General features: G+C 41.4%; 1 protein-coding gene across 9 annotated transcripts in view; it reads right to left on the minus strand.

Moving 5' to 3' along the window:
• The window catches only part of LOC120723060 (SRC kinase signaling inhibitor 1-like), a 134,594-nt gene that overhangs the window by 64,982 nt on the left and 47,305 nt on the right, over positions 1 to 22,307 (minus strand). For 8 of the 9 annotated variants that reach the window (XM_040014348.1, XM_040014350.1, XM_040014347.1 and 5 more), the window contains exon 2: positions 18,135 to 18,439. In XM_040014348.1, the coding sequence (XP_039870282.1) occupies positions 18,135 to 18,439 (305 nt within the window). Of the gene's footprint in view, positions 1 to 12,050; positions 12,514 to 18,134; positions 18,440 to 22,307 lie in introns of those variants that run through there. The other variant, XM_040014355.1, reaches the window with a different exon arrangement.

Here is a 22,307-nt window from a genome sequence, read left to right on the forward strand (position 1 = left end):
GGATTAAAGCAATGCACAGACACTGGATTAACAAGCTGCCATTTTTACTTGATCTGGAAGGAAGCCAGTGCTCAGGTCAGCATTACTCTGATTCCTGAAGATGCAGACACTGAGAGAGTTTATGCACGGATCCGTCACCTTCAGTCAGAGCTCATGAATTGATACGTTCCATAGTACGACCCTGTGTGACCCTTCAAAAGTATTTGAATGACCCAGTCAGGGCAAATTTCTGCCACCTTTCTGCACTGATGTTTGATCTGATTTGGTATTGCTAATAATCTCTACGAAAACGACAAAACCAACAAGGTGGTAAAGCATAAAGACACCGAACTGGAAAATTAAACTGAAATACGAAAATGTGAAGAGTCAAAAATTAAGTCCAAAAGCAAGTCAATACTCATAAACTCCCAAGTAAACATGCTTACAGAAAGTCCAGACGCTTTTCTTTGCAAGCTCCTTTGACATGCTTACAGAGTGTTCCAGAAATCTGTTGGCCAAGATAATGTCCATTTTGGACAACACCTCTCACGCCCTGCAGGAGACTGTTAAGGCAACAGTGCAGGATGGAGCATTCAATCTGTACAATACACAGATAGGTTAAATACCTGCTGAAAAATGCACGTGTGCATGTTATTGATTATTTGTTTATCTGAAAAATAACTTGAGGTACAGATGGGAAGAACCATGATTTTCAAATGTTTACATTTCCTTTAAGTTAGTTAGAAAATACTGAAGTTTAACCAACTATGTTTTCTCTTGAATATATATATTTTTCTTTGGTTTTTCAGTACAAGGGGGATGTAAGTTGCTCCTACAGCTAGAAGGTGGCAGTAATGGAAGAAGAACTCATTAACAACCAGGCATCAGATCAATAAACGTCATCTGTCTTTGAGATGACACGTTCCTCCAAAAAATGGAAAAATATGCAAATCAAAAGATGATAGTTGTCAAAAAGTTCAAAAGACGAAAAATTAGATCCACTGGAGACAGACGTGCTGGACATTTGAGGATAGTTTTAGTACAGTCTAATACTTCCCAGTGAATATTCAATAGTATTGTTGATTAAAACAGCCATCAAAGAATAGACTGTCCAAGAAATGTGTGCAACAGTTGATTATTTAGCACTAATTAGCAGGTATCTGCATCTCTGCGTTCCTCTCATTCAACTTTATGAATGCAGCCCAAACAAGCTAGGATTAGCGGATAACTTAGCGTTACTTGCCTGCAAAGCAAAGGAATTCTTATGTTAAAGCATTGTCTCCAATATTATTAGATGTGCAATAAATTTAATCTGCCTAGATTAAGGTGTGTGTAGTTCAGCAGTTTTCAGAGACACTGGATTATCTCGTCCAAACGAATGGGTTAGTCTATGAAAGACGTCTGTGCTATGACACCATAATTTAATACTGTTTTAGCCATTTAGCAGACATCCATCTCTCTATGGTCACTAATTACAGCCGGCTAAATCACTCATTACTGTATGTGAATAACGCTCTCCGACAGTCTACCTTCTTTTTTATCCAAACTGGAAGTGAGAAATAAACTTCCCAGAGTGCTTTTCCATCTCTCAGCAGCAGCTGTATTGTTGTTATGTTTGAGAAGCACAGTGTGCATTATAAAAGGGTGAACTGCTCCACCTTAAGAAGTCCATGGTGGTAACTGTTTGGGTTATTAGTGATCTTACAGGCAGGCTGTCCAATCCCTTACAACCAATCCTATTTTTGAAGTTTATAGGGAACCCTTCAGTAGCATCATCAATCTCCTCATTTACTTAATGATTTCAGCAAACTAGCAATTGTTAGTTCATCTGGAAGAACTGAACATGATTTATTGAGACAGAGAAATCAATGAATGTATTTGGCAATTAGACTCCAATGATCCATTGTGGCAGAATGGAATCCCAGTGGTGACAGGATTTAGGACTGGGCACCTGCAGTATAGGGTCTAGGTCTCTAGCTTTGGAGCTACCCTTGGAAACTATTTTAATAGTCCTCAAACCAAGTCCTTATTTATGTATACTGAAGTTTCAAAACTCGTCCTTAAGGGTACCATGGACGTCGCCAGGCCTCGTCTTTACGAGGGAAAGAATAAAGGATGCAAACTGGAGGCTGACTGGCTAAAAAAAGGCAGGAAAGAAAACGACTGGATTAATGAAATGATGACAGCTTTGAGTTTGACAGCGTGGGAAAGTGGTAGTGATGTAAAGAACAGACTGGCGGCTGAACACCCGAGCAAACAGGAAGATGAGGGATCCAGATCTTCCTTATTGAACTGACGCATGAGCTAATTTACGAAGTCTTACTTTTTAAAACAGTTTAAAACAGTTTCACCTATTCCCATCGAACACTTTTGTGCACAAAACCAAACAAAATGTTCTCACTTTGATGTGGAAGAACTTAAACACCAGGTCCCATTAAAAACCTGCAGGATGGACTCGAACACTGACTGAAGACCTCATCATCTGCTCTTGTAGCCGAAGGGGAAATTCAAATCCCTGCAGCAGGTTCAACATCTGCTAGAAAGGGTGAAACCACTCAAGTAAAGCCCACAGCTTTTACACTGAATAAATGTTATGCTCGATGATGACTGATATCAGAGCCAGTCTTTCCTGAATGAAGAGAGAAATCACCGGCCACTATTTTCCTCAACTTTCACTTATATGTAGATGCTGGCTGAATGAGTGAACTAAAGACAGGCATGTTCATACAAATCTTTATGATAGTGAGAAAGACAATACACATAAAGGATGCTGGTACTCTGAAGACCCCTTTGCAGTGTATGAAAAGTCTGTTATTCGACACGTAGCTTCTTTTTCTATTTCAAGGAACCTTTTATTTCAATTGTTTTAATATTTGGCAGGAAAAAAAACAGACAACAGTTAAGTCGTCACTGCACGGACTACTGAACTTGTGGGTAGATGAAAAATAACCCAATAAAAATGTCTACCAGCGTGTCACTGTGTGTGTATTTGATGCTGATTCTCAACAGGCTGTTTTTGCCTTCAGCAGCAAAATATGTGCTGCTGTTGTCAACTTGTCAGCTACTAACCAGCATGTGTTTGGTATCACGAAATGTTCTGTCTGTAACCAAATCACAGTCTCTTCCATATCTGAGACTTTTTAGTGCCTAAGCTTAACCAAACATGCCAGCAGCAATGACTCAACAGTCCCCCGTGCATCGTGCACTCAGCTCTCCTGGTTAAAAGTCATCTGTCTTTGTCTTTTAATGAGCAGTTTGGTGATATTTTAAAATAGAAACACTCTCGTATGTGGTTAATATGGGGTATCCCTACAAAGAGAAACTTTTGTTGTGTGTGTCGTCGTAGTTTTGTCGTTTTCATTGGTTTTGAAGGTTCATTTCGAGTTTATTTTTGTTTTGTTTCTACTTCAAATACTTAAAATGTTTAAAAATATTAACATTTAAGACATTTTTAATGACAGTATGTTAAACAATATGAACAAAGCATATTACATTACATTAAAGTTATTTCAGTTTTCTCCAGTTATTTTTTTTTAATTCCAATTCATGTTTTTTTCCACCTGAATTTTCCTTTTTTTTGTTTAATTTTCAAACTAAAACTGTAGAAATGATTCTAACCAATGCTGTAAATCGGGACTTCATTCACTTACAGAGACATTTGTTTATCTAATGGTCAAAAATCACTGTGGAATAGCTTTCTGTCAAATAAAGTAAAATAAAGTCATTCCCATAATTGCATTTGGACCAGAAGCACCAAGCAGATCCCTCATAGATCACTGAAGCAGCAACAACAAACATTTAAGCGGAGGACTTGAAGAATGTTGATATTTTCCAGTATCTAAATAACGAACTGAGAGAATTAAAAAGCGTTGGCAGAGATCTGTGATCAGGATTTATTTCGTTTATTTTCCAAAAAAAAAAAAAAACAGTTGGGCTTACTCACCGCCAACAACACTATACAGTCTGACCTTACTCCATTGTTATCTACCAAGTGGGATTTAAATTAGCACACTCATCATAGAAGTAAGCCTTTAAAATCAACAACACGGAGCTTTCCAAGCCAGATGTCACATGTTTAATAATTGCATTTTATTGCTATTTGACAACACGTCTCAGTAATATCTGATTGATGTCAGGCCTCTGTGAGAGGTTGAGTCAACAGTAAATGATGAATGTCTGACTTATAACCAAGTCAAGTCAAGAACAAAGGTTAAAGGGAAAAATATTAAAGCACAGCACATTTTGGCTATTAGCTGTTTACAAAATAAAGCAGCACTGAGTTGAGAAGCGTAACTCCCTCTCCACAATTACTTTGTGCTGTATGATTACCATCTACATTACTACAATAAATCATTACTCATGTGGAAGAACACACCTCTCCTAACTGCTCCCAGCTCAATTACCTTTCAGTGCATTCTAATATATCACAGAGCGCCGTGTTTGCAAAGCTATCTTCTCACGCTCAGATCTCAGTTTGCACTGTCTTCAATACAGAACTCTAAAAAATCTACAAAAAGCTGTGACAACAAACGATTTGCAACAATTTCAGGAGAAGTGAGTGTGCAGAACTGATCATAGTAATGCAGTTGCCCCAGCGCTTTACAACACTGCTGCATGGCATCAAATATTCATGACTACAAAAGGAAGCAACAAAGTTAAAGTCCAGAGAAAAAGTCAACACAGTGCAGAACAAATGTGATCCTAGGTTCACTTGCTGTAGCTGAATCTACCACAGAGGTGTTTTTGAATGCTTTGCCAGGTCTTTATATGCCTGTCTGCCAGATTATGGACAGATTTTATTTTTAAAAAGTCAGGATCACAGAAGAGTCGTGAAACTCTCACGTAACTAGAGTATCAAATTCGTTGCACTTGCACCTAATTCAGAAAACATGACAAAAACTACATGCTTACTGTAGACAGGTGAATTGTCCTGTGTTTGCCCCACCTCACAGCCCATGACATCAATGACACCTAGAATTGGCCACACCCCCTTGCTGGACAAGCAGAAAATGGATCTGACGACCTCCCAGATGAAAAAATAAAGCCAAAAAAGTTCCTCTAATGGTCACGTGAGGCCGGTTCCAAAAGACTTCCATGTTAAAATGTCCAACATGTTTACAGCATGTTTCAAAAAAATCTCTTTGACTAGGTTTTCCTATTTAAATGGTAAAATCCCAGTTCCTATACAGGACTCTTCTACTATACGTAAGTTCTCAAAACACTTTGTTCAACACTCCTCATTCACCCAAGCGCTTATTTCTACACCTAAGTGCTTTCTATCCAACATTCACATACATGAGTATCTTGGGGTTGAGTATTTTGCCCAAGGACACTTTGGCATGCACACTCGAGCAGCCAAAGATAGAACCACCACCTTTCTAATTCATGGAGGACCTGCTCTACCTCCTGAGCTACAGCCACCCCATTTAGTGTGTGAGGAGGGTTTGGGGATTCCAGATGTTATGGCCTAATCTGGCAGGCATATTCACAAGACTACTGATGCGTGAAGTCATTAGATGACATTAGATAACTGAAGTTATACAGTGTAACAAATATTTTTCCTAAATGGAATTAAATGGGAAAAAGTGTTTTTTTCCCCAACAGTTTTCTACAATAAACAGCAGGAGACCAACAGTGATGTGTGAAATGATTTTATCTCATATATAGAATTTTTTTGTACTTTTTCAGTTTTTCTGATGTTGCACTTTGTAGACATTTCAGGACACATCTCTCATTCTGCACACTTTCTCATCAAATTGTCCAGATCAGAGAATTTTGATGAAAAATGTTACAACTCGTTGTCTACAGCTGGAAAGAGACATTGTTTGTATTTCTACAATATTTCAAATATGAGTTATTGATTCCAGAAGATGAAATCAATAATTATCTTTCCAACTGCACTGAGCTACCCATTGTACAAATCTAGAAAGAAGAAAAATCACACATGTGGCTCGAATTGCCGCTATTTATTCTCACTCTTCAATGCATCTTTGTCATAAGGACACCTGAAATGGTGAAAACAACAGCTCAGAGAGCAACTGCTTCATTCAGCATTTAGCTGGAGTGTCTATGCAGTAATTAGCTTGTTGTTATGAGCTGCCATGTTGCTCCTTGAAATCATATTCTAAGCTAAAGAACTTACAATAATGGAGTATAAACCTCAATAACCAGATGGCCCCATATAAGCTAACACTTGGTGACAGTGGGAAAGAAAAACTCCTATTTAACAGGAAGAAACCTCTGGTAGAACCAGGCTCAGTGAGGGGCGGGGCCATCTGCAGTGACTGGTTTGGGGTGAAGTAAGGAAGACTGTAAAAAAGCCACACTACGGATTTAGTGTGCAGACTGTGTTTCATAGAAAATCTGTCAACTTGGGTGAAATTAAACAAACGTTCAGTCCAATCAATCATAACTGAAGTAAAGCAGTTATATGAGAGAAACAGCAGGATGGGAGGGAGCAGGGAGATGGAAACCCTAGAAAACCAGTTAACCAGTTACAGTTAACTAGAAAAAAAAAAAAAACTACAGCTTTCCAGCAGAGGTGGACCCTAACAAATACTTCATTTTTCCAGGAATTTGTACTTTACTTGAGTATCTGCTTTTCTGAGAACGTTTTACTTTTACTCCCTACAGACTCATTACTTTAGGTTTAAGACAACTAAGGGGAGCTATTTTTTTTTACATCACTGTTTGCCTCCAGAAATGAATGGACAAAGAAACATAAAAGAAAATCCAGTATTGGTGCTTATTAGACACAATGAGAGGCAAAAAAAAAAAAACCCACATAATCCATGCATAATTTTATTTACTACATTCAGACGTCAGAGTGGGCTGGAATGAAGAATAAAGCATAAAGCGAAGTAACATTTTTTAAGTGGCATTTATTTTCAAATACATCATTTCTATGAGCTCATATAGCAGCAAACACACAAACTGTTTCTGTCCTGTTTGATACACAGTGTGTCTGCAAGCTAAAAGTACAGCTGCTGTATTTCAAACTGAGAGAAAGGAAAGTGAGATAACTTCACTCAGGGATGCGAGAAAGATGCAAGAAAGATGCAAGAAAGACAAGTCAGGAGTGGAAGAATGGAGATTAGATTTAAAGGTAAACACTGCTCAGTGACATTTGATAGGCTGGAAGTTTAAAGCTGACATGTAATGTCCTTATTTATTTAGAGCTTTTTTGAACAACTATTTATTGTGAAACACCTCGCAAAAATAGAATACCAGCTAAAAAAAAGGGGGGGGTTAGTTTGCATCATTAGTTTACAGTAATTTTCTGGTGCGGAGCAGCTGTGGTGTTCATGGTCAGTTTTAGATTGCATAAAGGGTAGAAAAGATCAAATTAGATTTAAGGTAATGTTAAAACGATACTGATTAGATTCACTGACTGCTTTCCATCTTTATACTGTCCAGAAGAATTCAGAAGAAAGTCACTGCAGTAAAGGCAGCAACAGAAAAAGCTAGTTTTTACATTTTTTAATTCCTTTGTTTTTCTCTGCTTCTGTTCTACAAAACAGATACTCAAGTAAATTCAAGCACATTGATGCAAATTACAGTTTAGATGAAAATAAAGTCTGTATTTACATTATATGGGTAATGATATTATTTTAGATCCAATTAAGTATTGCAAGGGGACTGGAGCCTATCCCAGGGCTGTTTCAGGGTGAGAGGCAGGGTTCACCCTGGACAGGTTGCCGGTCTGTCAGAGGACTAAAGAACCTGTATGTCTTCGGACTGTGGAAGGAAGCCACAAACGCCACACAAAAAGGTGATTGGTGATTAGTCCCCAACTGGCTGCCCCTCCCTGAGCCAGGATCTTCATGTTAAAACGAGGTTTTTCTTTCCAACTGTCACCAAGTGCTTGCTCACTTGATTATTTGTTTGTTTTGGGTTTCTCTTTATTACTGTATTGTATAAACAGCCTTGAGTTGACCGTTGTAGTGGTTTGGCACTGAAAGTAAAACTGAATTGCATCCAAATGAATTGAATTCTCTCGGTTGACCCTGCTGGTGATTTATCCAGGGTGTAGCCCGGCATCAGGCTTAGGCTCCAGACCCCCCGTGACCCTGAGGCAGAATTACAAGTCTTATACGGTGGCGAAAATCTGCAAAACCATCTTTTTCATACAGTCTGTGACTGGATCGCACTCATCCCCAAACCTGCCACGTATAAAGACTTTACAAAATACCGAATCTGACCTTTGTGTTGGTACCTGCCACAGCAGATATGTTTATGAGAACATTTTTCCACAATGACTACTCATGAGTGGGAATGTGAACATGCTCAGAGGTGTCTTAGCCTCAAACACAATGACCTCTAGTTTGCTGAGACTTCCACTCTCAAAAACAAGCACACTACTGTCATTTGGCATTTCTGTTTAAAAAGCTGCCAAAAATACTGACTGGTGGGTGGACATACGTGGAAGCACCTTTTCACACTGAACACCAGTGAGACGAGCAGAGCGAAAACAAAACAGAAATATAGAAAATCTGTCATGTAAAAAGCAGAAACTGTTCACTCTGGAGCGCTTCGTTCCCAGTCAGAAGCTGATTGAGAAAATGTGCTTTCAGGGCTTTTAATTTGAATACCGACTTGCAGTTTGGGGTGTTTTTAATAAAGCACAGGTGGGTTTCTTTCTGTCGGTGCGTCTAAACTTCATTAAAACGCGGTGAGAGCTTTGAAATAACAAATTCCCTTAATAATTAAAATGAAGGTGTAGGTGGAACTTAATTCTTGTTTGAGCAGCTGTTCTGGGAGCTGTATAGATCCCCAGTATTTTCTCTTGTCTCTCCTGGAAACTCAAGTTTAAACTTTGCAAAATTCATCTCGCTGTTTTTAAATATGGAGTGAAGGAAGCAGGGCAGAGGAAACAAAGACCTCAACAGGCCTGTGGGCTGTCGTGACCCAGATTTCAGAGCAGTGTGAGGCTTCCAGGCCGCTCTCCAAGCCTGGTGACCAAAACAGAGCCATCATGCTGTACCTGATCTCATGCCACCCAGCCTCAGTGTGCCTCAGCCTAACTCAGACACTTCCAATCAAACATTTAACACTCACACAAGCACATTTTTAATCCAAATGTATTCGTTTTTTTTGCTTTCTCTTCTGCTTTTTTATCTTATCTATATGATCAGAAGGATCCAAGAGACAGACGCACAAGCATTTTACCATTTTAAATAAAATTCGTTTGGAGAGTAAATGGATAAAAGAAGCTCTGTTGGGGACACAGAGTACTCTGATAGGGAGCAAAAAATCAAAGACTAGCACCTGTTTTTTAACCATAAAGCCTTTCTGGCGAAGGTGGCCATCTCTGTCACATGATGTCATACTGATGGAGGCAAAGGGAAGCCAATAGAAAGCGGTGACTTGGCTGTCAGTTTTCAAATTAGGTGAAAGGCCCCAAGTGACCAGGAGACAAATGCAACTCTTATTAACCCTTCCACAGGTTTACCTACAGTTAGTTTTGCAGCTGAAGTCTTTAATCACAATTATTTGGATTTTATAACCAGTCGAAGCCAGAAACCAGAACTGAAAGTCAAATTTGATTAATCTCCTGGCCTTATTTGTTAAAGGTCACTGTGACATATTAGAGTCATAACATCGTGCCTGAGAGATCTGGTAAACTGCTCACTCCTCCCCAGCGAAGCACGCAGGGCGTCTTACACAACGCACACGACATCATCGGGAAGAAGGCAGTCGTTTGCAATTTTCAAAAACATGGAGCATAAAAGAGCCATGTGTGTAATACTGACTATATACTCCAACAAACTACAGAGGCGACATCGTTTCTCCTCTGCTGTGCTCTGATTGAAGTTGTACGATGCTTAATGGTATAAAAAAAAACGCCCGACAGCTCGTGTTTTTATTGGTTCAACGTGCAGAAATCAAGGGAAGAATTTTGAACCTACTCGTCTTTCTATTTAGACATCGTGCTGAGTTCAAGAAGCAGCGCTGCTTTTTGTTCATAAAGACTTACAATAGAGGTTTGAACAGTTTTGTTCCCATCGCAAAGAGCCGTCCTACATTCTCCCCATCCAGCCGTAATCAGGGTGTGTAGTCTGAAGCTGATGTTGGATTTATTTGGATTGCATTTCCCCTCATCTGCTAGAAATGGGTCCTATTGTATTGCCGGCGTTTCCCATGAGCCAATGGGCAGCTATGTTGGTATAACTAAAGAACATCATCATCACCTCATATCACTGATTCGGTACCAATGACTCAATAAAGCCTGTTCCCATCATCAGCCTCATGTGTTACCCTTGAATCTTCTTCCCAAACAGTCTTTGTGGCCATTAAATCACCATTCAGTGACTTACAGGTCTGATATTCAAAATGTAGAAGATTTCAGCTTAATTATATAGAATACTGGATAGAAATCAATATTCCAGTATAATATGGAAGGAAGAAACCTTCATATCAATACTGACCATAACACATCTTCAAATATTACAACTTCATCAAATGAAGAAATCTCAGAGGGAGCTTTTAACTTCCTCCTTTTCCCTTTTCATTCAAGTTTAGCATTGATCATATGACAGGTAGAATATGTGATTAAATGTGTGTTTAAATACTGGCTTATTTGAAATTTAGCCCATAAAAATGAAGAAAATAAGGATGGCTAAAGCTTTAACCTCTTCAACACTTGCTCTGTTGTGTGAAACTGCTTTTAAATGTAATCAGTACAGATTTTATTGCTCCCACATGTTGCTTTCATATAAAATATTGCAATATATCTCATACACAGGGGTTTTCCTGGCTGAGAATGGGCTTTTGGGGGGGTAGCTGCACACATAAGCACATTTAGTATGCATATTTTTCTCCTAAAAACATCCAGCATGTGTGTGTTTCTTTATTTGATAATAAAAGTTATTCATTTTCTGATTATTTGATACGCAGAAATGTCTGCTATGCTCGAGTAATTTAAACCCCAGTAAGTAAAAACTTTTCATTACAATGCAAGCGGCAGGAAAAGGATGTAGGAAAAACTCTGGTTTAATCGCCATCCTGCCTGAATTTGCCCTCTCGTCATCAAAAGGTTGCCATCAAAATAAAATTCATGTATCCCAATTTCACTTTCTGACTATTTCTCTCCAAAGAAACTTAATCCTGTCAAGGATTATTTCTCTATATGTAGAGCTTACAACCTCTAACCTCCAGCTGGCTTCACATTTTCAGCTCGGAGGCACTTTTGCGCGCCGGCTTCATAATTACACGTCAGCAGGAGGAAAATAGGCGTTAATGTCACCGTCCTTCTCCCAGGTTCTCGTGTGAATTACAGCAACAGCAACAAACATCTGATAATTGCAAAGTCAAGCACCCATTGTGTTCTAATCTCTGACACGTTCCCATTCGCACCGAGCTGTGTGCTGGGTAATCACCTGCTCGCCACGTTTATTCGCCTTAAATTGGAGTGGCGAAAAGAAAAGAAAAGGAATCCACCGCCAAGTCACTCCACAGATAATTTAATGCACCAACAAGCGGACATTTTTTGGAACATAAAACCTGTCTCATCTAACGCAAACAGGCCCCCTATGCACCGTGACTCGGTGATTACTGCCTGCAATATTTCTCAGTCACTTGAGCTGAAATCCCAAGGCGCACATACACGCTGAGACAGGCAGGACTCGTAGAAAGGAAAGAGAGGGATGAGCAGAGAGAGACGTGCACGCCTGACCTGCATGCCAACTAGCCATCTTTGTGCCCCCGTCACCCCCACCTTCCCTCCCTCACATCACTCTGTTTCCTTCTCCAAGCCCAAACACATCAACACATGTGCACTCCCAGCCTCACACGCGTCCACACATGCATCACTGCGGCACCTCGGACACACCTGACCCTCACCTGACTACATGACAACAACTGGACCCTCCCCTCTAAAAAAAAAACCACACACACACACACAAACTCAAACACAAGAGGTGTGTGCACTCATCAGCTCTACCTGGCTTTGCATCCACATACATGAGGAGCACACACACACACACCTTTACTTTTACTCCACCACCCTCCTCTCCATCACCTTCCAAGCGTCACAGTCATGGCAGCACCACACAGGAAAAAGAGTGAGTTACCGTTTCTACTTAAAGACGGCGCATCCTCCCGCTCCACACGCCTCCCTCTTCCTCCTCCCCCCTCTCCATTTTTTCTCCACTGCGGCTTCTCCGTGTGTGTGAGTGTGTTGGTGTGTGTGTGTCTTTCCCTTGCCCCGAGAATCCGCCAGAGTCCCCCCTCGCCGGTGCCCGTAGTAGCGCCTAAGAGGCAGTTAGCACGTCTTCCTACCCCTCCTCCTCCTCCTCACCCTCCTCTTCCTCCTCTCTCTCTCTCTCTGTGTCCTCTTGTGTTTGTCACTCTATCTTGCCCCCCTCCATCCCGGACAGAGACGATAAAACGACCCCTCCCTCCTTGTCGCTCCTTCTCTCTCCCGCTGCTGCCGCCTCTCACTCAGTACAGCGTGTGCCTCCTTCCAAAGCCCAGGCATTGCCAACCATATGATATCACTCAGTTGCCTTATATGGGGAAACGGTGGGTTGCCATGACGACAGCAGACTCCACCTGTTTCTCCATCTCTCTCTCCCTCTCCCTCGGTCCACCCTGTTTCATCAGTAGAAAGAAGGTGTGGTCTGGGTAAATAAACGCAGCACATGGAGGGGAAAGAGGAGAGGGAGAATGCTCAGGTTTGTTTGCTTTCGTTCTCGGGGTGATGTGAGAAGATCAATTTCAGCCTGTGTTAAATACAGAGCTGGAATCAGGACAGGTAATCAATCAGTCTGTGCATTAGCCGCCCGCCACAGAGCAAAGAGGAGGAAGGACTCCTCTGCTGTAAACAGGGATGACGCCACAGACTGTAGGAGACATTAATAGCACAGCTGCTCATTGCTCAACAGACAAAGTTCATGAGGTCGGGACTAGAATACATCTGAAAGTATTTGTGATATTTTCAGCAATTCTTTGCTTTAGGTGATAATACATAAATGTGCCTGGGCTAAGAGATAGGCTCGGGCATTTGGGAGGGGCACAGAGGACACGTTCTTATAGGTGAGGTGCTTTGGGCATACCCATCTGGCAAGAGAACCCGGAGCAGACACAGGACAGGCTGGAGAGATTGAGTTTGTTGCCCTGGGAATGCCTCAGTGTCCCAGGACAGCTAGAAGTGGTGGGTGGGGAGAGGGAGGCGTGGCTGTCTCTGCTTAAACTGCTGCCCGGGCCGATTTTTTGTCCCGGTCCAGTCCTGACCAAACTGTTAGACACCATGAGGTGACTGCTGAATGTTACAGGTGTTACAGCAGTGATACATCTCCTGCTGTCAGGCCTGCAGGTATCAGGCTGTTGTTCTCCTTCATCTCATAGTGGACAGAAATTATTTTTAGGAGTGGCACAAATAATTTGATGCAGAACAGCTGATTGTTCTGTAAATAGTTTGAAATGTTTATTTAAAAAAAAAACGCCTTGGCTGCATTTTTAGGTAAACAGCTGCAAAAAACTTTGTTTGCATAACTCAGTTACTTTTTTGAAGAAGTAACTATATAATTAATTGCCCAACATTGGTCAATATATACTGTATTTTGCAGAGTTACAGACTCTCTCCCAGACCACAGACTCATAATACAAGTCAGAGCTTTATAAAAAAAAAAAAATAAAATAAAAAAAAGAAAGTTGTGTTTTCAAAATTGGAGTTCAAGTTATTTTTCCTTCCAATAGTGTTAACATGCTACACAGGTCATGGACAAGTTTTTTTTTACATTTTCATTGTAAGTGGGCTAAAGCAGTTAATTAAAAGTAGTCTAACATAAATGCTGTAATTTGATTATTTTAATAAACCATGTAACTTGGATGGATTCGATGCTGGCGTGACCACAGTGCACACGTCTGCTGTTGCTCACAGTGGTCCAAGGGACGCTCAGGGAGTTTGTGTGTTCGCTCAGACACGTGAAAAATTAGAGGGAACATTGCTTCTGAGTCTCAAAAGTCAAGCCCATCCAGAATTACCTTAATAACACATTCTTTCTCATGGCTAGCAGGGCGGTGATCGGTTGCAAAAAGAGATCAGACTTTATAGAAGTCTATTGGAAAACTATGAATCTTTGACCTCAGGAAACACTTTTGTTTATGGGCTCAATCACTACTTTCATATCTTCTTGAATAAAACACTAAAGCAGGCGGCGCTTATTGTCCAACAACTTGTGAATATCAAGTTGTTAGCCATTTTTTTGTAATCAGATGAGGATGTTTTATGGTCAGATGCAGCTTTCATCACGCCGTTATATACCAAGTGCCTTCATCCAATGGGAACACTGGATGCAGAGAGATAACAGTCCAAGTTCAGAGACAAAGGAAGCCTATGTAAAGATGTTAGATGGTCAACAACCAGGTTGGTCTTTGCTGTTTTGTTACAACCGCCGGCGTGGCTCATTCACAAACTGGGTTATAGTGTTGGTAGGTGGGATCGTCATTCCCAAACCATCATTTATTAATAAGGAGGGATATTGTTGTGAAGGGATTTTTGTCTTTTCTTTCATTTCTCTCCTGAAGGTTTTTATAAAAACCACAATGTTTTTCCAATTCTAACCGAGTTTTAGTCTCTAAAGCACTAAAAAGAAGTGAAAGAAAAACTAAAATTTGCAAGTGAAAGAAATGCCAAACAACGTGGAAAGTAAATGTTCTGATGGGATGGACAAACCTGCAACTGATGTCACCACCAGCCTTCAAAGCTCCAAATGCAGACTTTGGCCTATATAATAATCCTGTTTGGGGTAAAATGCACCCGTTTGCTGCAGAAAAATAATGTGTTGAAACTGACAGCACTATCTCAGTAATTCCAGAAGTCGGTGCAGGAATGTCTTCTGTATAACTAGGACACAGTAGAGCCTTTGACAAATCTGCACATTTTTTCCCCATAAGAATGAGGACAGCCTGACCTTAACTTGGGGGTTCAACAAGCACTTTGGATTCTGGCCCTCCTTTATATGTTGGAGCTTTCTTTAAACAACAGCTGGTCAGAGCGACTCGGCTTGCAGTGAGTTGGATGGCATGCTTGCACCCTACCTGGATTTGCCCTCATTTCTCCTGCACAGAAAACCAAAGTTAGGCCAAGTCCAGTTCTGTGACCCTGGAAAAGCCTCTCATGAAACCCAGAGACATTTTAGTCCCTCTGACTTTCTCTCAGGCAACAGATCCAGGTCAGCTCAGCTGACCATTCGTATGAGTCATTCAGGCTTCTTCCTTCACTAATAAGGTACAGCATCACACTGGTTGGCACCAGGATTGAGTACAGTAGGATCTTTTTAAAGTTTACATGACGATGTGTCCTGACAAAGGACTAAATTTATTGGATCTATTGCTTTTATAACTTAGAGAAACCTTGGGTGCTAATAAAGATAAATGCAAAAAAAGTCAAGATGGAAGTGAAATAAACTGTAGTTCCTCTAATGGCCAGCAGAGGTTTTCTGGAAAACCAAAATAAACCCCACGTTAAAATTTTCAACTTTACATCCCTAAAAGTATGTTTGGTCTCTATAGATAGTGTACATGTTCCAGCCACCAGGGGTAAAAATCAGAAAACTGATAAATGAATCTATTCATGACACAAATGACCCTACAGACTATGAAAAATGGACATAGCAACGTGACATGACACACTGGGTTTTGAAAATGTCTATTTCCACTGTAAAGTTGTACATTTTAACATTTTAAGTCTGTCGGGATTGACTCGTTTTTGAAACCAGACTCAAGTGGCCATTAGAGGAACGGCGGTTTTTCTTTATTTTTGTAGCCCCGGCAGGTGCTGTTTGCTCCAGCCCCGCATTTTAGATATGACATCATCTCCTTCTGAGAAAGACTGAAAATAAGCCCCTATGGCTGAATGCTATTCCCTAAAGCCGAACAGAGAAGAGCTGCAGCAGACCATCTGTCACAGGTATCAAATGAGAGCATGCGTTGATGGATGGCAGAGTGAAGCTGAGAATATGAAGCAAAGAAAAAAAAGACAGAGCAAAGGGAGGGAGGAGATTTGATGAAGGGAGGTGTCTCACATTTTGACATTCGCTCGCTGTCTCACTTCAATTCTTTTCTCCATATTCTATTGCTGACGTTTTTCAGGTAATAACCGCTGAGAAGGTGGCCATTTCTGGCCCAGCGAGCAGGTCGTAAACATGCCTCCACTGCATCCGTGTGTCTAAAGCCCCAGAGGCGTCTCGCCACATAATGCTCTTGTTTGGGTTTGCAGGCCCGCCGATGTGCTGCTATTATCTCTCAGGAAGAAAATGTTCACATGTAGAAGCCGACAGCCCTCGGAGAGCACTCATACCTCCCCCGAGGATGCACCCCCCTCTAGATTTGTATAAAACTGTGGATGTGGCTCTGTGTCATAATCCATACACGATATGAGCTTTTATTGATCAAATTAGGACTTCATAAGGAAACAAGTCCTTACTGGGAGGTTCTAAAACCACTGAATCAGTCCTAGTTCAATCCTAGAAATCTGTTGACCAATTAAAATGTTGCACAGGACCAGAAAAGCATCAATAACTTTAACAGATGGTGTATTTTTGTTCCCTATGACCACCAATTATTTTGCTTTTTGTACTGAATTCATTTACTCTTTCTGATCTGTTCGCGTAGGAGCTGGCTACATGGATGAAAGTCACTGTCAAACTAATTTTATTCCAATGTCTTATATATTTCCTTTCATATGATATGGATATGTATGGATATATTTATGATTTGAATTGTGACATGCTGCCCTGTCAGCGATACCGGACACATTTGCTGGGAGCAGAGGCAGAGGATATCATCCTCTTTTCTTTTTGCAGACGATCCTTGCCTCCTGACTTCATCAAACGTGACCTCTAGCTTGCGCTGGGGCGATTTGGAGCAGCCAAGTGTGAAGCACATGGAAAGAGAATTAGCCCCTCTGAGTCTGAGCCGTGATTCTCCACTGGAAAGGGCTGGATTGCCCTCTCCTGCCTGGAGTATCTCTGGTTTACAAGTGAGAAGTGAGTGGAGCGGGACACTGACAGATGTATTTGCACAGCTTCTGCAGTGGTGTGGATGCTGTATCAGTCTGCTGTGGTAATGAGAGGAAGTTGTGAAACACAAACAGCCATGTTCCTGCCCTCGTCTATGGCCACAAGCTGTGCGTGCCAAAAGAGTAGGATCGTGGCAGAAATGAGCTTCCTCCAAAGGCTGTCTGGGCTCTCCCTTAGAGACAGGGTGAGCAGCTCCTTCAGGAGCGGCTCGGAGTAGAGCTGCTACACCTCTTCATCGAAAGGAGCCGGAGGAGGTGGGTTTGAGCATACTAGGTGAAGTATACGGTGTCGATTTAATTAGTCCCCCACCGAGGCAGCAGAGCAAACCTTAACTGACCCTTTGTATAGTTTTATACAGGAGAAGGTAAAAATAAATATCGAATTTCTGTCTTCTGAATTTAAACACACGATCTCTGAGTAAAAACGATTGGTAGATTGGATGGTCGGAGTTAAAAAAAATCGAGTCATGTTTAAGCTGTTGATCAGTTGGATTGATAAAGGGCTTTTATTAAAGTGACAGCGCAGTAAAATCTGGTTTCAGGTGGTTTTTGTTGATTTCAGAATTCTAGTTTTTATTCTTATAATGTGTTTTTTTCACGCCTGGTTTATTTTCATTTTAGTTAACTCCAATAACCTCAGCTGTTGTCATCAGTGACAAGACAGAAGCTCACAGTGAAAGCAAAGTGTCTACTGTGACTTAAAAAACCTGCCATTTGAGTTCCCTTCATCATTTTGCGTATGCATGCTGCCTTCTGTAGGTATTCTCGCAGGACTGTTCGCTCGATTTCCTGACAAACTATAAAAGAAACCACATAAACTGCAGCCGACTGATTAGAAACTTCTTTCCGCCTGCTAAGATAAACAGTATGAGTCACGATGAAGGTGGTGTATCCTGCACCAATCGTCCTCAGGAGGATTGATGGAAACAGGAAAATAATCCCACCTTCTATTTTTATGGAAATTGGGAGTGAATGCGAGAGATTTAGCTCATTATAAGTAGAATTAACAAGGATTAAAGTGCCAAGACCACCACTGCTGCGGTTATAATTACTCATGTCACAAAGGGAAGTATTCGTCCGCTCATTGTTTCTTTTTGGTTTGTTCACGTCAGAGCAGAAAGTGTGAAAGTACCTGTCGGCCCGCAGCGGGGGAGCCCTGTGACATGCTGGGGCTGTTGGAGAACTTGTTTTTCTGGAGGTCCATGATGGCGTCTCGCTGACGCTCTATGTCAGCCTTGTGGATGCTGTTCAGGGCCTCCAGGCTCTTGGCGGCCACAGAGTTGTGCCGGCGGTCCAGCGAGGACGACGTGAATCCCCCGTTGCTGTTGTCGGGGAACCGTCGGGCCCCGCGGCCACCAGTGGCAGCCAGGGTGTGGTAATCCCGGGGGAACTCGGCATCGCCGGCAGAGATCATGGGACCCTTTCTCTTCTCTCGACCTGCAGCCAGAAGATGGAAGGGAGGGGAATTTAAAGAGTGAATGGTGAGACAGTGAAAAATGTCTTTGGTAACAAGATCATGTCTTACGATGAAATCTGAAAACAGTGGCATGATTTTCAGGCTCATGTGCACCAGTACACACGATACCACAGGAAAAGCAGCTGCACGAGAGAGAAACTCACTTGAAATTGGAGTCATTCCATCTCAGTTCATCAACATTTTAAAACATTTCCCACCTGACCATCACAGATTTACCTAAAAAATCATTAGTTCTTGATTAGTTGATAATTAAAACTAATGGGATTTTAACATTTTGGGGGGGTGACAACAAGAGCCTGAATCTTTGTTTTATTCTGGCCATCTTTCCCAACCAAGTCTGTGATGGTCAGGTGGGAGCCATCGGATGAACTGGCACAGATTCATCCCTTTACACCCGAACAGATATTTGAACTCTGCGGTTAATAGCTGCTTAAAAACAATGCAAAAGATTTAGCAACAAAATAGCAGTCAGTATGCATTATGTCCGCTGTGTCATGTGTTGCACTCAACCACCTGTATGTTATCATTCATAAGGTTATTCTTGTCTCGCTTACTGAATTGCATTCATCAAAAAAAATGTGGGAAGTTATTGTTTTAGGTCTTGAGATTCTTTCCATCTGTCCCAAACAGCAGATCAGTAAGAACTCCACAAATTTAAAGCCATTTCTGTGTTTAATTGTTATTGCTCATGATTCTTGGAAAGCACACTCTTATGAAAGAGATTTTTAATTTTAATGTAATAAAAATTAAATGTAATAAATGTCATTTGTTATTCCACCATTCGAGCTTTCATTCCATGAGCATTATAAGACTCCAGTAGCATGTACTGTACATGCTGTTTATAGTCAGCTGGTAAAAGAATGGACAGGCAGATGTGCTTTAATCTGCTCATTGGGCTGTGAGTGAATGAGGTGGTTATCTCTGATATCACTGATCCAACTGTGTAAACATGCTGTAGTTAATAGTTTGGACCTTGAGGCTTGTCAGCAGTGAGTGTTAATGTGAGGGCCAACGATGATACTGCAGTAACAGCCATAAAAACTCACTTTGTCCTTCAGCAACCTGCACAGTACACAACAAAACACTCTGTTCTCTCCCCCTATACACACGCGCGCACACACACACACATACACACACACACACACTGCTGTCGTTCTGTTACACAAACACACCTCCGGCAAAATACCCCGTGTGAAAACAGTGGGAACATCTGTCTATTCCAACAACTGCAACTATCCCAGGAACCCAGAGGCGAAAGAAAAAACTGTCGAACAGCAAAATCTCTCGCTATCACATGACAGCAGCGCTGCCTCACACACGTGTCAAAGTCTGTCAAGGAAACAGTGACATGAATGGGAATGAAGTCTCCGTGCATGGGGAACAGTTTAGTGCCCCCTTGTGACCGCTGACGCATAAAGCACGGCTGGCCTCGTGGAGGTGATCCGTTTCAGTCGGCGCGCTGTTTGCATGAGTGAACAGGCTTAGTTTCATTATTTATGCACAAGTTATAAGGAGACACAGAAAGGAAAATAATGTGCAGGGAGAGGATAAGGAACAGGATACACCTGACTTACTCATGTGCTCATTGAGTTTATGACCCGAACCACATGTTTTGAAATGTTTGGTAAGAGGATGAAGCAGAAATATTTCACTCTCCTGCACAGTATATAAATAAAAAGGTTCATTTGTGGAAATTGTTTCTAATTTCAACCTTTACTGCAAACCCCGTCAGAGTATTTCATTTTTAGCTTTTGGCTTTGAGGTCTTGGCCTTTTTTTGTGCCAAAGAAAATCATCAATCACATAAAAGAGGATTGAGGGAATATATCTGCTCTGCCACCTTAACAGAGAGCACAGCACTGACAGTCAGGTTTAAGTTATAAAAGTGAAGTTAATCAATAAAAGAATCCACTTGTTGGCAAAATTCTTCAACTGAAAGGCTTCGCTTAGATAGCTGCTGTTCTTCGAGGGCCATACTGCATAACAAAGAGCAGCTGATGGTGAAGGGTTGAGGTGGGAGGTTCATCCCCAGGATGGATCCATTGCAGGTTTGTGATGATTTTCATTAAAAGAAATAAGTAAAGGAAGCTCTGGGGAATAAATTTGACTTAGTCATGGTCAGAAATAGAGAGATCATCAGTGAAACTTCAGAAATGTCAAAATTCTGCAGTAAAATAGCTGCTCGATGGTTATTTTGACAATTCAAGAAAATTCAAGCTGCTGATGGGATTTTTCTAATGAATGGCATCAGGGTAAACTCTCAGATTTTGGTGCTTGTATCCACTTTTAAGGGATAGCAGCCCTGTGCTGTGCATGATGAAAGTGTTTAAACCCTCTAAAGAGAGAGAGAGAGGAAGAAAGTAAACAGCAGCAGCACTGCAGGAGGATCTGATAAAACACAGCAAGTACGCTGACCCTGTGGTATTTGAATCAAATACAGAGCTTCAATCTGATCAGAGGTTATCTGTTGAGTTTTCAGCCACATCCCCTGACTTTATTCTGCAGCTAATGGGAGTGGGAGTGATGCATCGAGACACACAGGCACATAATGTACCGGCGGTGGACTACAAACAAACTGTAAATTACAGGCCCTGTAGTGTAGCGTTCGACGGCCGGAGCCTCTGTGCATTATTGATCTGTCCCGTCGGGTCCTCTTATTGACCTGCTGAGCAGCACAGATGCACTAACGCAAGACTTTTGACTTTATAAACTCAAAGTTAAGAAACTGTCATACAGCTTGAAGCTACAGATGCCCTTGCATGTATAATTTATGCATATTTTATTAGAAATCCATCTAAAGCTGCATAATGATAGTGCCATGCTGAGTAAACACCACTCAGAAAGTTCCCATGGTGTTCAAAGTTCCACGGTTCTGGAAATGGTCGGGGTCGGGGTGTGCATCACCATGACTCGTCTGCATTCGCGCCTGTGAATCCGAAATGTTGCCAGTCTGTGGATTCAGCCTGGCAACAGAAATATTTGTAGCCGTACAGTCTGAAAGAAAAGCGTCCGAGGTGGTCACAGATGTAATTCTTCAGCAACATACCGGTGTGTATCCATGGCAGGAAAGAAAAGAAGGTTATAAAACAGAGGCAGTGGGGGTGGGGGGATCAGGAGAGACGGAGGGAATGTCGAGACAGGGGCTTGTCACTTTAAATTACGTGAAGCCTTCTGCAAACACAATATGCAGTAAAGGGGGAGGTGGTGGGAGTTTGTATGTGGGGCAAAGAGACGCTGTATCTTACCAGGCTGAGCACTGCTGGTCATCTGCTGCAATACCTGCTGGGATTTACTGTACAGTAACTGTGTTACAGTGATGGTGCAACAACATCTGTCCCACATTTCAGCGTGACTTATTCGGTCCAGCCGTTTGGTGAAAATGTGAACTCGACATGCAAACAAATACACACAATCACAACTGGGAGCTGCCCAGTAAAACCAGTGTTCAGCTGGGGGCAGTGGGCAATAACAGCCGACCCATTTTCCAGTCATAAGATTCTCTTTTGTCCCAGTTTTGTTCAGTTGTCTTTACTTATAAAATTTGATTTGTTTCCTAAATGAAGAAAAAAGATGTGAAACGGTCTGATTGTGTGATTGTCGAGATTAGATTTGTTCCTCTGGAAAGAGTTTCAGTTTGATGACAATTGTGTTACAGAAGCAATCAACTCCAAACTAAGCTTTAATTATTTTTTTTAATTCCTCCAAACTTCAGTCTTTACAGATCAGGCCTGCTATAATATCAGATTTATTTTTTTAATCGGAGAACAAAAGCGCAGTGACTCAATCACAAAATGTAGACACACTTGGTAGTCGGTGCTCAGAGTACAAC

This window comes from Simochromis diagramma, unplaced genomic scaffold, assembly GCF_900408965.1.
Source record: "Simochromis diagramma unplaced genomic scaffold, fSimDia1.1 OVJJ01000669.1, whole genome shotgun sequence".
Taxonomy (NCBI): domain Eukaryota; kingdom Metazoa; phylum Chordata; class Actinopteri; order Cichliformes; family Cichlidae; genus Simochromis; species Simochromis diagramma.